The sequence below is a fragment of the Hylaeus volcanicus genome, chromosome 2 (assembly GCF_026283585.1).
Source record: "Hylaeus volcanicus isolate JK05 chromosome 2, UHH_iyHylVolc1.0_haploid, whole genome shotgun sequence".
Taxonomy (NCBI): Eukaryota; Metazoa; Arthropoda; class Insecta; order Hymenoptera; family Colletidae; genus Hylaeus; species Hylaeus volcanicus.
In genome coordinates this window covers 17,982,832-17,999,052 of record NC_071977.1, presented here as the reverse complement: position 1 = coordinate 17,999,052, position 16,221 = coordinate 17,982,832, and the positions used below count along the sequence as shown (strand labels likewise).

The 16,221-nt window shown below is 36.8% G+C and overlaps 2 protein-coding genes across 6 annotated transcripts in view; one reads left to right on the top strand and one right to left on the bottom strand.

Moving 5' to 3' along the window:
* The window catches only part of LOC128872656 (uncharacterized), an 18,222-nt gene extending 2,207 nt beyond the window's left edge, over window positions 1–16,015 (bottom strand). Inside the window, exons 1-3 of one of the 5 annotated variants that reach the window (XM_054115576.1) lie at window positions 11,562–16,015; window positions 10,748–11,293; window positions 10,261–10,648 (exon numbers count right to left, since the gene is read on the bottom strand). In XM_054115576.1, the coding sequence (XP_053971551.1) occupies window positions 11,851–13,248 (1,398 nt within the window). In that variant the 5' untranslated portion in view covers window positions 13,249–16,015 and the 3' untranslated portion in view covers window positions 10,261–10,648; window positions 10,748–11,293; window positions 11,562–11,850. Of the gene's footprint in view, window positions 1–10,260; window positions 11,294–11,561 lie in introns of those variants that run through there. The other 4 variants (XM_054115577.1, XM_054115578.1, XM_054115575.1 and 1 more) reach the window with 4 other exon arrangements.
* Window positions 3,120–4,708, top strand: LOC128872661 (mediator of RNA polymerase II transcription subunit 27). The gene is made up of 4 exons (XM_054115591.1): window positions 3,120–3,669; window positions 3,741–4,010; window positions 4,088–4,388; window positions 4,466–4,708. The coding sequence occupies exons 1-4, from the start codon at window positions 3,497–3,499 to the stop codon at window positions 4,598–4,600; spliced, it is 879 nt and encodes a 292-aa protein (XP_053971566.1). The 5' UTR covers window positions 3,120–3,496; the 3' UTR covers window positions 4,601–4,708.
* Window positions 16,016–16,221: the final 206 nt, after the last annotated feature.

Sequence of the window (16,221 nt, the reverse complement as noted above, 5' to 3'; positions counted from 1 at the left end):
AAGGTTCGAACTGTGAGGTTGTTGGAAAAAGTGCAGACGACTCTGACGCGAAGTCAGATAGCTGCTAGGAATCGGTATCTCCCAGTAAAGGGTAACCGAAGGATAGGTTAAGTTTAGGAGTTCGGGTTGAGTACACAGTGACTAAATCGTATCGATAATGAATACTACGCGTCGCGGATAAAGCCTCGCAACTTGTTAATTTAATAGAATAATAACTCGAGCGGTAAAGTAATTATGTTGTGGGATCGTTACACTGGCTAGGATTGGTGATTTCAAAATAAAGGTTTGATGATTGATCTTACAGACTTTTAAGTTTACACAAAGAGTATATATTCAAAATAACTATACTAATTACAAGTGTCCAGTGTCGTGTTGTCGCGGTTAGTGTATGAAGTTAAAATTACCTAAGTGTTGCGCGGTGTTGACGCACTGGCGATGCGGGGGTCGAGAGTACTTTTATGGCCGTAATAGATTTTAAAACCGTCTTCGCGGATCTATATGGTAACGATGATCGAAAGGGAAACTGAAGCCCGATCTCACTAGAGTACTACTCTGAAGACGATCAATGTGTCTCTAACGAGTAACTCTTTCGTACTAGCCCCCGAGCAACGAAAATCGTGGGTTTATATACCCCTAAATGTTGGTGGGGAACCGTCAGTGATTTCCATATTAGGAAATTTGACGGTTAGGATTTTCGTTGCTCTGAGGTCGGCAGCTGTGTGCCCTGGGAAAAGGGTAGATTAGAAAGTATCCCAAAGATGATATTAAGAGGATGCAGCTGCAGGATGCACTCCAGTGAGACCGAGCTCCAAATTCCAGAAGGGTAGATAAAATAAGATGAATGAACGCGAGCTTCTAAAACGGAGAGTTTCTGTATACGTAACAATGAATTAACTGAAAGAATGAAAGAGTGGGATCTATTATAAATATGTAAATTTCAAGGTCTAATCATTGGTTATTAAAATACACATCAGACAATGATATTTCAATAGTAAAATAGCTTTCAATATTTAATTTAAATTCACCGTTGAATCCGCTCGCATCTTAACCGTTCATCCTATTAAATACGAAAGAGAAATTCATATACGAGCCAGGGCCCGTACGGGACTGCTGTGACAAAGACCTGACCTTGCCGATAGGCAAGTAAAATATATATATGTAGGATTTATTATATGTTACTTTATTTATAAAATACTAACTTAACTATTAATGAAACTAAAATGAACAGAGTCCGCTCGACGATCCGCTCTACGTCTATTCGCGCCGTCTTTACCCTTCGACTGCTCAACTAAATCTGCCTCCAACGCTTCTTTTTCTACCTCCCCTTAAAGTTAAACTCTACCCAGGGTTTTTCCCAGGCAGGGGAACGTTGTTCTAAGCGGCCTCGCCGAGGCGCGCCTGGACATCAGCCCAAGTGGCCAGGTCATAAATTAAACTAAACTAAAGCTACGTTACAATATCCTTATACCTATCCTATAGCTAACGCTCTCTCTCTTTCTCTCTCACGCACACGCACACATTCCCACTCCTACATATATATATTTTTATTATTTAAAAATTATTTAAACTGTGACGCAGGAATCTGTGTCCCACGTCACATACGAAACAATTATTTTATTTGTACAAATCTTAGGGCAACCCCGTCAAGTTCAAGAAAATTACCAAGTCGGAACAGAGACAATAATTCGAGTGCTGCTTCAGTATCGAGAAGTAGAAACTCCGTTTCAACTCCGTCAGGTACTCTGAAAAGAACTTCGGCACGTTTATCGCAGTCACGAACTAGACAATAAAATTTGCGATTACATTAGTAGAATTAATGTATAGTTTTCTACTGTTTAATATATGTCGTACTTAGGTCAGAGAAAGTAAAAATAAGAGGAAAAGACATGTATATTTTCATACGATTTCGTAAAACTGATGAGAATGTCAAATGTTTTGTATAATTATCCTTTGTTTTAATAGGGTGAAGAAATTTCTTGTAAGTTACATGCTTCCTTCTGTAAAAGACTTTGGTCTGAGATAGATAGGTTCAACTTTACAAATAAACCATTTTTTTTTTGCATGTAACAAATCAAGAAAGTATTACTTTCATTTGTGTATAAGGGTGCAGAGTTGTCTACCCAATTGCAACGGATTTTGTGTTACATTAAATTGTATCTTACATTAATATGTTCTTTCTTTACATTGTTTTACATTCTCTTCATTCTCTGACATCCCTGTTAGTACCGATTACTTCGTATTCGTTGCCTATGAATTTTACAATTAATAATTGTTTAAAATGCAATTTTAGAAGAGTTTCTGCAACTAGGACAAATTATAATCTCATTCCGGTTAATTTAGCTAATATTTTCCTAATATACACGTTTCATTTTAGAAATATTCAAAGATACTTTTCATGTAGCAGTAGAGAAAATGTGAAGTAAGCGAAATATTTAAATTTTTTGTAAATTTTAATTTATATTTCATAAAAAAATTGTTTAGGTATAATAAAAGTATTAGTCGGTAGATATACCGAGTTTCTTTACGTTCAACGAGAACTATGCGTACACCGCAATGGGCATGCTTTATAATGACGCTTATACAGGGTGTTCCAAAACTCGCGTAGGAGCCGGAAATTGGGGGTAGCTGAGACGATTCTGAACAATTTCCTTTGCAAAAATGCAGAAAACTACGACCAATCAGAGCGCGCGTATACCGTTGGAGCGGCCGTGGTAGCGTATGAGCGAGGCCGTCTATCGCGTAGCCTACGCTCACCCGGCATACTCGCGCTCTGATTGGTCGGGGTTTTCGCTTAATATCTTCTTAACAAAACCTCGGACAATATTTTCGCTAAGAAAAAAGTTGTTTGAAACACATCCTGAACCACCCCTTTCAAGGTGTTACAATATTTTTGGGACACCCTGTGTATATATAATGGATGATTATACGAAATTTCATGTTTTCCAATCATTTATTATATCCTCATTAAATGTATAATTTCTCATATCATTACAATTGTTTCTTACGTTTATCATAATTGTATAAAATAAACGATTTTATTAATTTTGTAACTTATTACTTAATCATCAACGTGTGAAAAAGTTTTAAAATTTAGTAAAGTTTGTATCATTAAGTTTAAAGTGGATTATTAATTAAAATCTTACGTTATAATGTTATAATCTATGTACAAGACCTCTGATGGCTCGTTAGAAATAAATTATCAGTTTTGTAACGTTGTTATAGTTCTGTTTACGTAGGGATTCATTCTGATAATTGAAATAGAAACTTTTGTAGCTATGATAAACATTTTACAACTGTCATATATCAGTAAATTTTAAATATTCAACTGATTAATATCATAACCAAGTATCTATTGCATGTTAGTTTTGATCAGTTTTGATGGAAAACGTGTGTTTGTGCACTTGTGAGGTTAGATACCGACAGTGTTTACAATGATACTTAGTTTATTCTGTAGTTAATAAATTTGTATTTTGTCCGTACATTAATAACGATAAAAATGGAGCAACTGCAGACTGCATTGACAGCGATTAAAGTATTACGTTCTAGTGTAGGTCAAGTTTTCGATTCTCTTGGAAATGGATTACGAGCCGACCATGGAGAAGAAAATAAAGAACATAAATACTTACACGAATTGCAAGAACTTCTAACAACGGTCAGCGTTAATTTAAGGTATTGCTGTTGTTTTAAAAAAGTGTATTCATCCTAGTGATATATTGTACTGAATATTTGTTTACATTTAGAGATGTTGAACAAGCCGTAAGTAGTTTAAATCCACCACCAGGACCATTTAATCTAGCAAGTACCGCATACCTTAGTCAAGAGACGACACAAGAAAGACAAGCATTATATGGTATACTTGTCAATAGCTACAAATGGACTGACAAAATTCACGAATATAGTAATGTTGCTCAAACATTACTTAGTCAAAATTCATTGAAAAGATCTTACATTAATTCTAGTAGAACAAAAAGAGGCAGAGCCCAAACAAGCAATCATAATGTACCTCAACAGTAAGTTAAATTGTTTTATTCTCTAAACTACAAAATGTTTTATTTGTAATATTATTATATAATTGTTTTTCTTTTAGACAAGTTGATTCTATGATTGCTACTTTTGATAGACTTTTTAATGATATGACTGTATCCGTGTCAAGACCATTCGCATCGAATGCAGTATTACATGTTACATTAGGACACGTTTTAAAAGGTGTAGTAGCATTCAAAGGTTTAATGATAGAATGGGTAGTCGTTAAAGGTTATGGAGAAACTATGGATCTATGGACAGAGTCCAGACATAAGGTTTTCAGAAGAGTGACAGAAAATGCCCATGCTGCAATGTTACATTTTTATTCACCAGCATTACCTGAACTAGCTGTTCGATCATTTATGGTAATTAAACTAAACATTCAAAATGCGCAATTAAAAATGTATGAATTATTTAGAATAATTCATCATCTTTTTTTCAGACTTGGTTCCATAGTTTGAATAATTTATTTAGCGATCCATGCAAACGTTGTGGCTTACATTTACATAGTGCTTTACCCCCAACATGGAGAGATTTTCGAACTTTGGAACCCTATCATCAAGAATGTAAACCATAATAATTTCCATTAAAGCTCTCTGAAAAAAAAAAGGATGATATTTGTAACATATATTTAATCCCTTATTTTGTAATATACCTATGATAATAAAGGAAGGAATAAATAAAATTTTCTTTGAGTATTTGAAATAATATAATGCAATGTTCAAACAATATTATTTATAAGTCAATTATGCTACAGATGTGGTGTAACCTAATTGGGTGTATCTTTGATGAGTGTATTAATAATCCTCCCAGTTTTTCCAATATACATATACTTTTATACTACAATCATTGCCGAAATAGTATCTTAACACTAAGATGTTTTTTATTGTTAATGATATTGAAAAAGAAATTAAATATTTTGAAAAAACTGTTGGCGAGAAAGAAACTGCCAAGCAATATCAAAAAAAATGATAGTTATATACTAAAAGAGAAGGAGAAAATGAAACTCAAAAGTCCAAGGAAAATTCCTATTAAAATTATACAAAATAAAAAAAAAGCAAGCAACGAGTAGGTTAAGATATATACAGTATTACAGAAATGCAATTAGAATAAAAAGAGAGACCAATATGAAGACTGAAGATTGTTAGGTTGTAAGGAAAAATTATATATCTTCTAAAAAGATTCTATTTTCTTTTGTCTGTGATACAATAAAATATATATATATATATAAAATAGACGAGTTACTATTTCTATATAAAGTTTATTAACATAGTAGAATAAAGAATATGACAACCTCGACTTACAAATTAAAAAGTTTATTGCTATGCCTTTCATTATTCCGATCAGGTATAAGAAGGATAGCCAATAAGAATAGAGATTAAGAAGCATTAATGTAAAACGTTTAAAAGATAAAATGTAAAAAGAAAGAATCACATAGTAGTAAAAAGTACTACTCCGAATATACGCATTTTAATTTAATAAATAATAAACAATAAAACTGTTGGCGCCATCTACGGCAAAACACTCAAGTTTGTCGAGAAATGGTTCTCGTTCTTCAACACTAGATGGAGCCACTAAGTACTTTTTTTTATTTATTTTTAAAGTGCGTAGACATCTACATTGCACTGTCTCTTGTATATATCTCTTATATCTCTTATATATCTCTTCTTGTATATGTCTCTTGTACATTATTTAATATATTAGGAACATAATATTGCAATCTCGCACTTAACTTATTTGTACCGTACATATTCTAGAGTTGTATTTATGAACTTATGATCTAATTTTCTGAGCACCGTGTGTATTCATTACAATTTAACGCAATATTTTATACTTGGTTCCCTAGTTTGACGCACCAACCTTTTTATATTTAAATGCCGGTTAAAATTCCACCAACAATTGGCTTAACTATTTTTTTTTATCTGTCTCAGTCTTTTTATTTAATACTTTTCTTATGCTTATATATACATTTCTGTCTTTTGGACTACTGTACCTATGTAACTATTATAATATATTATATCAAATGCAACATTTATTTATTTTCCTTACAGTTGTTGTTTGTTAGGTAACTTTCCAGCGCTTTTATAGCTGATGCCGAGTCGGTTAGGATGAGGCAGTTTTTGTTTTCCCCCATTCTTCTATGAATATCCATGGCTGTTTGCGGTTCTGTGAACCCTGTAGGTTGTAAGGAAATATATGCTTAGTTGATATATGTTTATAGAATGAATTATTGCATTTTTATTTATTCCCGGCGCGAGCGCCTGTGTATGGCGCTCGAGTGGCCTGCTTTGAATTTGGGCGCCGCGCGGAAAAGGGCATGAGGAAAATGCCACGGTGCGTTGCGCCGACGCGAGCGGGGAGAAGGGCATGAGGAAAATGCCACGGTGCGGTGCGCCGACGCGAGCGGGGAGAAGGGAAAGGGCCGGACGGAGACGAGGCCCACGCGTTCATTCAAACCGTCGACGGTGCGTGGAAAAGAGCGTTTCCCCGGCGAGCTTGTTTTTTTTGTGAATCGACACGAGTCCGGCCGTGTGGCGTTTGCGTTGTCCAATGTGTTGGCGTTCGTGCGTAGCTCCGCAAAAGAGAAGCAAGGTTGCTGTCGTTGGTGTGCACGGCTCGGCGATCGTTTGGAGAATTCAGTCGGCTAGCTGCGTGCAGTTTGGGAACGGCGCAGTTCGGCGATCGGCTGAACTGATCCATTTGGCTAGCCGTGCAGGCTCTAGGGTCAGAGCATTTTTCACCTGGACCACGGTGAGCTGCTGCGACGTCGACAAGGCGCCATTCGACTGCGACTACGGTAAGAGAGAGCTCTCTCGCGTTCGTTAGATTTAGATTTGAATGATCATTCAATTGCAACAACGTTAGAAATGCGTTTTGTTCATTATTTTTTATCCCTTCGTTCGAGATATAGTCAAGATTGTTTTATTTGATCAGGGACCAGGCTTTTTCCTCACCTTTGACTGGGGTTTTTTACTGCCGGTGCCCTTTAGAGTAGAGTTTTTTAATCATATAGAAATAAATATTATTCACTTCCATTCTTTTTAAATATGTTGTTTTCATTCACTCCGGTGATGCCCACTCCATCTCATTCCCCGCATGTTCTACAGGATTTCCAGGAGGACGAGATCCAACAATGGCCTTCCATATTCCTATCATTTCTGTAGTGAAAATGGACATGACATTAGAGAGTGTCTTTCCATATTCATACAAATTATCTCCCGTATTAATAACTATCCCAATGCCGTTCGATTGTTTACCTGGGATTTTGCTACCGTCTGTGAAATACGTAAAGTGTTGTTATTTGATAGATTATGTCTATCTAAGAATGCCATTTCTGTCATGCTAATTGAGACTGCTTTGTCATTTATTAGTTTACCTGTTTCGTTGTCCAATATGCACCTCCTATTATTCGATTCCTCTATGTTTGTGGAATCGTTTCTCATGTTGCTCCATTTTGTTAGATCCTCTAGAATAAATTCTCTGGTGAATATTTGATCCTTCCATTTCCATATATCGTAAAATGCACATTCCGATATATTTGGCCTGGTATGAATTTTGTTGATCGAGTGTGATTCGTTGATCTGATCATTCTGTTCTTTAATATTCATAAATAGTTGGAGCGTGGGGTTGTTTTCTTTTTCTTTTTCCAGTTGGCGTATCCAATATTTACTGGCCAGGTATATGGCTCTATCCAGTAGTGTGGTCCAGCCACATTCCATGTATATCATTTAACGGAGTTGATATTCTGTAGCCTATCGCTGATCTTAGAGCTGCCGTTTCCGCTTTCTTTAAGGTGTCTTTTATTCTTTTTTGTTCGTCAAAGGTTGGGTACACCGGCGAGGCATACTCTACAACCGATGATATTAGTGCTCTTGTAAACATTAGCGCATGGCTTTGGTTCACCCCCTTATTACCGTGACACAGGAATCTTATTATGTTGGCTCTTTTTCTGAATTTTTCCATCATCTCCTTGATGTGTGAGTTGAAACTAAGTTGGTTATCTATTGTTATTCCTAAAAATTTTGTTTGGTTAACTATTTCGTAGTGGTTTTCTCGTACCTTCAATGATTTCTCTTTAGGTTGTTGTCCGAAAAATGTGATTTTAGTTTTATCTACTGAAATTTCCAGATCTCTGCTATTCAGGAAGGTATTTAGTTGCTGGATGCTTTCTTTTATTTTATTTTTAGTTCCCTTTATGTCTCTATTCTTTGTTATAATTCCTATGTCATCAGCGTATATTAATGTTTGCGTGTCCTGGACTGTTAGTTTCTTGGATAAACCTGCAATGTAAAGGTTAAATAGTGTTGGGCTAATAATCGCCCCCTGGGGTACCCCTATTTCCATGGGATTGTTGTGTCGTTCCCATTACTATCTCTTATTTTTACATACCTGTCTTTTAACCAATTGTGAACCCATCCTAGTAATCTAGGGGGCATTCTTTTTCCATCAATATTTGTATTAGCTTATCGAAATTGACATTGTCATATGCACCTTTTATATCTATGTATGCTGTTGCAGTGGTGTTACGGACAGAATGTGATAGAAATAATAAAGCATAAAAAAAGAAAAAAGAGGTTACAGAGGATACCATTTAATACCATATCATTTAATGTATTATTTAGTCGATACTTCCAATGGGGAAGTAGGCGATTTCGGGCGCTGATGGTCAGAGTCAGTAGTTCATAGGTTCGCCCATGACTAGAAGCCTTTACGTGCACGGGGAAACCCGTGGCCGTAATTTGCCGTAGCACCGAGAGTTCAAAACTGCTCGGGAGTGGCAAATGTCGTCGTAACAACGGCAGTTAACAACTGACCGGGAGTGGTGACTCCTTACCACAGCACCGAGAGCCCATGCTGCTCGGGAGAGGTAAGAACCGGGCGTGGACGGGGCAACTCGTACCGCGACCGGAAGGCTGTCTGCGAGATCATAAGTGCCTGAATGCAACGCACCGTTTGATCTTGGTAGAGTTATTGTTAAATGGGTTTACTAATTGCCGCGATGAGTTGGCGAACTGTTCGCGTGTGGATATCGGTCACGAAAATAAAGCCGAAATGTCCCTCGCAGGGCCTTTGTGCTAAAGTTCCGATAGCTCGCGTTTAGGGAAGGAACATCAAACGACACCGTCAAAGTACAGGCCGCGCCCGTTTGACGGCGAGTGTCGAGCGATCATCGGCGAGCGGGCTTTGTGTCTGGACGCGGAGCCGCGAGTCGGGCGCGAAAAGAAGAAACCGCGCGACAATAACCTGGAGGAGGACACGTGCCAAAGGCACGTGCCGAATCTCGAAGGTTCGATGGAGTTTTGGTAGGAGACTCAGGAGGGGATGAATATTATAAAGCGGCGACGACGGAGAGTGAGCATTAGGATGTTAGCCATCAGACGAGATCGCTAGAAGTAATCGTAAAACCGTCGCAGAACAAGTGGAGTTGTTTTTCCTACTGTTGTTTTTTATTTCCATTACAATCCTGTTTAGATTGTCTACTGTACCTCTTTTGTGTCTGAAACCAGACTGTGTTTCGTCGATGATGTTGTTTTCTTCTGCCCACAGGTTTAGTCTTGTGTTTAGTATTTTCTCGATGATCTTGCCTGTACATGAGGTCAGAGTGATTGGTCTTAGGGCGGCTTTTCCAGGTTTTTCCAACAGGCATATCCTGCCAGTTTTCCATTCGATGGGAAGGATCATCTTTTCCCAGCTCTCTTTTATAATGTCACATAGCAGTTTTTTCATGAATGATGGCAGTTCATTTATTATTATGTAGTCTATTTTGTCATTACTCGGGGCTAAGGTCTTGTTCCTAAAGCTGTGTATGGTTGTTAGTATTTCTACGTTGTCTATTTTTTTGTCCCATTTAGTTGGTGGGTTATTGATGTATCTATTTGTACGTTTGTTCGTTTCTGTCTGAATGCTATCCAGGTTATTGTTCCTTTCTATAAATTTCCCTACTTCTATATCCTCCAGTTCCAGTCTTTTTCTAGTATTTAGCATCGATCTGTCCTTCGTGTAAATGTTCTTTATTCTTCTTACCTTGTTCCACAGTTTACTGCTGTTTTTTTTTTGGACAACTCTTCTGTAAAAGCGATCCATGTAGCCTCTTTCTTTTCTTTTTTAAGTTGTAGCCACTTCATTCTGTTAAATTCCATTATTGTATAGTCTTCTGGTTTACTTGTTCTCCATAACGTCTTTGAGCTTTCTTTCCATTTTTTCCATGGGTCTTCGCATTCTTGATCCCACCAGATGTTTCTCCTCTTCCTGTGGTCTTGTCTTGGGTTCTCCATGTTAGTATTTGTTCTTCCTCTTGTATTGTTTCTTTCTGCATTTTGTGGTTTCTGGTTCTTTTTTTTATTATTTTCCCTGAGCTGGGTTATTTCCTGAAATGCTTCGTATATGTATTCACACCATCTTTGGTATTTATCATTGATGTTTATCATACATTCCCAATCCTGATCTATTTTGGTTTTCCTCTCTTCCAGTTTTTGTCTGAATCTCATCCAATTTACTCTTTCTTTGTTTTTGTATAACTTTCTATTGCCTAGATGTTTCTTGGGCCATTCCGATTCCAAACCTAGATTCTCGTTTGTATATAGCCTGAAGTTCATTATTTGGTGGTCTGAGCATTCACCTGATTCTGCAAAGTTAACCGTTCTCGTTAGCTGGGGGGGGGGGGGGGGGAGTTATTATAAGGTCCAAGTTTGAGTTATTAACACCCTTGCTATTTGGGTTGTACCTTGATATTGTATTGTAATTTTGTACCACCATGTCGTACTCCTCCAGAATTTCCTTTAGATTTTTCCCTGAAATATCCTGTGTATCACAGTTCCAGTCCGTATGTTTTGCATTTAAGTCTCCTATTATGATTGAGTCTTCTTTTAGTTCCAGATCCTCGAATAGTTCTTTGCATTTCCTGTAGCTTGCGTTTATTTTGGGGTTTCTGTATACAAAGTTTATATCATAAACTTCGGTGTCATCCATATTCTTGATTGCGAATTTCATATATTCGTATTGGTTTTCTATACTTTTTTCTTTGGTTAGTTCTATATTTAGGTTATCTTTATAAATGATTACCATACCTGAACCTGATGTGGCGAAGTTTTTATTATCCTTCCGACTATTTTTATTGTTTAATATTATATTCATTAAAATTTTGAAAAGTCCAGGTTTCGTTTATACAAAATATATCATATTCGTCAATTATTCTTTTTACTTCGTTATATTTATTACTTAAACTTCTAGCGTTCCAAAAACTTATTCTTACATAATTGTGCATGTTCTCCTGAAAGTTGTATATTATTTTTAACTGAGAGTTTCTTTATTAATGTTGTTGTGAATTAGTACTCTTTAGGTTAATGAATGTTTATATGTTTTAATTTGCTATTTCTGTTAATATTTCTACTATTTTTTGTTCTTTTAGCTACTGACAAATAATGAAATCTACTATTGATTAATGTAATTTATCTATTTTCTAATGCAATCAAAAATGAAGTGATTAACTATTGATTAACTAGCTTGGTGCGTTAATTACAATTGATATTATATTTTACCTTAATGCGATCTGGTTATTTTCTGTAGATACAGCTTCGCTGAAGTGCTCACTTTCCATATTGTCCTCTCCTTGTTCTTCTTCGTTTTCCGTTGTGACTTCTACTATCTGGTCCGTTCAGATTTCTCCAAATTCCATGATAACCTCATAGAAGTGGTTTTCCCTCTCATTTTGTTCGTTAGATTCCTCCTCCCGTGATGACTTTTCTCTTTCTTCCGGGGAGTTAGGTGCTTGGGGGCCCTCCCATTCCTCTTCCGACATATACCCTACGTTTTCATGGCTTTTATCTGTCACTTTCTTATTGTTCTCTTCTGATTCTTGTGGTATTTTTTTTGTTGGGCCGGTTCCCTTATTTTAGATGTGCTGGGTCTTACTTCTTCATTAGGATCTTTATTGATTGTTTTCCTTGAATACGTCTTCCTGTATCTATCAGGTTGGTTGGAGTTTCTTGATGATCTGATGAAACCGAATTCCCCGTCCATTTCCTCTTCCTTCGTGAATTTATAGGCCTCCTTAGGCAAGGGTTCTTCGAAGTTCACATTCGTTCCATATCTTCTTGTGGGGTATCTATTTTTCCTGTTATCGTTGTATCTGTCATCGTGTAAATCGATTCTTTTTGGGTGTGCGATCCTCCTATTTCTATTGATTTTATCTATTACCATGTCTTCCATTTCCTCTTGTTGGATCCATTCTAAAAGTAAATTTATGTCTTCTTCCGTCAGCGGTCTTCTGCCTTTGTGTAATGGTTTTGCTCTTAGGTTTTCGTATCTGTTCACTACCTCCTCCTTCTCTGTTTGTGCCATGGGTATGAAAGAGTCGTGTCTGTTTTTGTGGAAGTCTTCCACCATATGTAGGTTTTCGAATCTGTTTTTGAGTTCTATTACTGATTGTTTTGATACCTGATTTCTGTTCCATCTGCTCCTGTTTAGTGGGACTGGCAGGTTCTCACATCTTTCAGTTTCTTTAACGGGGTACTTTCTTTTCTGTTGAATTTTTGGGAAATTCAGGTCATCCACTCTTAGACTTTCTACTTGTCTGTCGTCCTTCCTCGACTTGTCAAATATTCCCAATTCCATTTTAGCTAGTTGCCTTGGTTCCAAGAGACTTAGGTTCTTATATGCCATTATTTTATTTGTTGTCGATTCCAGAGCCCAATGTATGCAGTCTCTGCTCAGAGCCCCATGATCACCCCCACAGTTCACATACTGCGGTTTTTTATTACAGTTGCCATGATCGGCATCTCCACATATAAAGCACGTTTTCACTTCCCTTCTACATCTTTGTTTAAAGTGCCTGTATTGCAGGCAGTTGAAGCACTGCTTTACTGCCTTGACGTAAGGTGTTATGTTCAAACTTATGGCTCCATCGTAAATACTTAGCTTTGTTGGGAGAGAGTCCCCTGCGAATTTTAGTAAAATCCTCGCAGTTTCTCTATAATCCGTTCCCTTTTCCGTTTTAATCCTTTTCTTTAATCTCTCAGCCGAGATTAGATTTTGTCCTTCCTCTGCTTCCTGTATAAGTTCGGCTGGCGAGAACTCCCATTCCCTTGTAACGCCCCATCTCTCCTCTGCCCTGAATGGGATACGGAATTCCATGTTGTCCTTGTTTTTACTTTGAAGTTCTTTAACTATTGCTCTTCCTCTGTATGGATTTTTAAAACTAATTTCTGCTCCTCTGTATGTGATCATTCTGATTGCTTCTATCTGTGAATTAAATGCGTTTATGTTTTTGAAAATTCTTATGTAATTTACTTTCTTGATCTTTGAAGCTGATTTGTAGTCTATTATACATTCACAGAATTTAAGGTAGTCCTCATCTTTGGACTTTACCTCCTCCTCGTCCTGGTTAACTCTGTATAATTCTGTTACCTTGCTGCTCCTACCTAGGTTCTTTATTGTTCCACCTCGTGCATGTGTCTCTATTTTCTTTATTTTCTTGGGCACTATTATTATTGCTATTATTAGTATTTTTCTCACTCTCTTCCTTTCCGGGGGGTCTTTTCCCCGTATATTCTTTCTTTTCTATTTTTTAACTTTCTACGTTTTTCTTGAAATTTTTTTCTCTGTCCTCGTGCTTACGCGTCACTATTTCGTTTGGTCTGGTTCTTTGTTCTGTTCTTCCTTTCCTCTGTACTTCCGCCCACTCTTCCTCGCTTTCAGTTATGTCCGGCGATCTGTTCGCCACCTTGCGCTTCCTGAGTGTTCCAATGTCGAATCTCCCTATAATTTCCTCCACGCGTGTGTTTACTAGCCTAGGGAATTTTTTTTTCCCTGCGCCCGCCATGGCTATGCTGTTCGGGACTCTTTCACCTGGTCCCCTTCCCCCTGTTCCCCTGGAGAGAGCTGCCCCTTCCCCAGGAGAAAATTAGTTTTCCGCACTCCTTACACTTGTGATTTTCCGCTAACTTTTACCCTTACACCTCCGATTCACTCAACGTCGCACTACCCTCCTAGTTTCGGTCCTAGATATCCCTCAACTAGCTCTAAATCACGCTCCCCCACGTCTCCCAACTCTTCCAACCGGCGCCATCGCGAGCATTTCGCCACTAAGTAGTTATTATCAATTTTGCAGAATGAGTATTCTGGGGTCGGCGTTCGGCATCGGAGTTTGAGTGCGGAACCGTAAAGAAATTCCTTTATAATTGTGCAATAGTGTAGTCCAGAAAATTTCTACAGTGAGATTCTTATTTCTTTCTTGGTTTGACTTCCAGGCCACGGACATCTAGGCAAATGTCTAAACAGTCTCAGTTTGTGGTTGATACACTATTTAGCTTCTTCATTTCACCGCCAAAGTGCGGAGCAGTCAGTTTACATGAGTTATCATTAGGGTCTGAATGTCTGCACTGTTGAACACAGCATTTTAGCTGCGCATAGTTGGAAAGCACCGAATTTTTCATTGTGTTATACAGTATCGCCTTTGCACTTTGCTGGAAAGCACCTTCATGTACTGGCAGCTCATTTCGATTTCACTTCTTTTTCTACTTTCTTGAACTTTTTTAGGGGGATCTTCTATTTTTCTATGATTACTGTTTAAGTCCTCCACTTTTTCATGTACTTGGTGTAATTTTTTTACTTTTTTGAAATTTTTTATAGGGATCTCACTTCTTTTTACAAAGCTAATTTCTATAGTGAATGACTTCAAATAATAGAAAATGGGAGATCAGTTTGAATCCTTTAAGGTTTCAAAAGTACGCGGAACGCATTGCAGGAAGTCCCTTTGCAAGAAATTTATGAAAGAAAGAATGTAATCACTTTATCAGTAACATTTAAATGCAGCAAGACTTTCTGTCATGTGTCATGGGTACTTTTGAGAAATTAAAGGACTAAGTCTGACCTCTCTTTTTCTATATTATTGTAATACAATAAATTATCTATTACAAATAGTGTATCTCTGTTCATTTTCTCATTATTTAAATTTCTTGCAACAAAACTTTCTGCCATGCATTGTGTGTACTTTTGAAAATTCTAAGGACTGAGACAGATATTGCAATACGATTAATTGTGCGTTACAAATAGTAGATTTCTTTTTTCATTTCTCGCTTTATCTTTAACATTCGAATTTCTTGCAACAAGACTTTCTGCCACGCGTTCTACGTACTTCTGAACTTTATTCTAATACAATAAATTATGCGTTACAAGTAGTTGATTTTTTTTTTCATTTCTCGGTTCATCTTTAACATTTAAATTTTTTGCAGTGAGACATCTTGCCATGCGTTCTGTATACTTTTGGAAACTTAAAAAACTGAAGCTGGTCTCTTTCCTATATCTGGCTTCAAACACATTATGTATATTGTAGACTCTATGCTTACTATAATAAAAGACAAATGTATTTTTATTTTAAGCTCTACATTAATTTGCAAGTAAAATAAGGTTTGTATGTGTTATATACAAATAAAATTAATGTCATATGAATAATGCACAATTTATTATATTACAATACCAGATTCAGTCCTTTAAGTTTTCAAAAGCACACAGAACGCAAGGCAGAAAGTCTTGTTGTAACAAACTTAAATATTAAAAATGAAGTATGAAATGAAAGAAGAGGTCTACACTATTTCTAACCTACAATTTATTATATTATAATACCAGTTTCAGTCTTTTATGTTTCCAAAATACACACAACGCATCGAAAAATGTCTTGTTGCTAGAAATTGAAATGTTAAACATGAAATGAGAAATAAAGAAAGAGATCCACTATGTGTAATGCACAATTTATTGTATTAGAATAAAATTCACAAGTATGCATAACGCGTGGCAGAAAATCTTGTTGTAACAAATTTAAATGTTAATAAATAAAGTGGGAAAATGTACAAAGAGATCCACTATTGGTAACGCACAATTTATTGTATTATAATTCCAGTTTCAGTCCTTTAAGTTTTCAAAAGTACGCACAATGCATGTCAGAAAGTCTTGTTGCAAGAAATCAAATGTCACAAATGCAAACTGATAGTTACAGGTTAGAAATGAACGAGCGGCATGAGTGACAGCCATATTACAATTCCGACCGACGAGCCTTGCCGACTGATTCCGAGAGTCGACGAATCGACGAATGGTCTTAGCTCCTATTGGCTAAGTGTTGACGAAAAGAATAAGAGTAAGAATCAGAAGAAAAATCTACAATTTCTGACTGATTCATGACATGATATTACGATATCTCAGTTG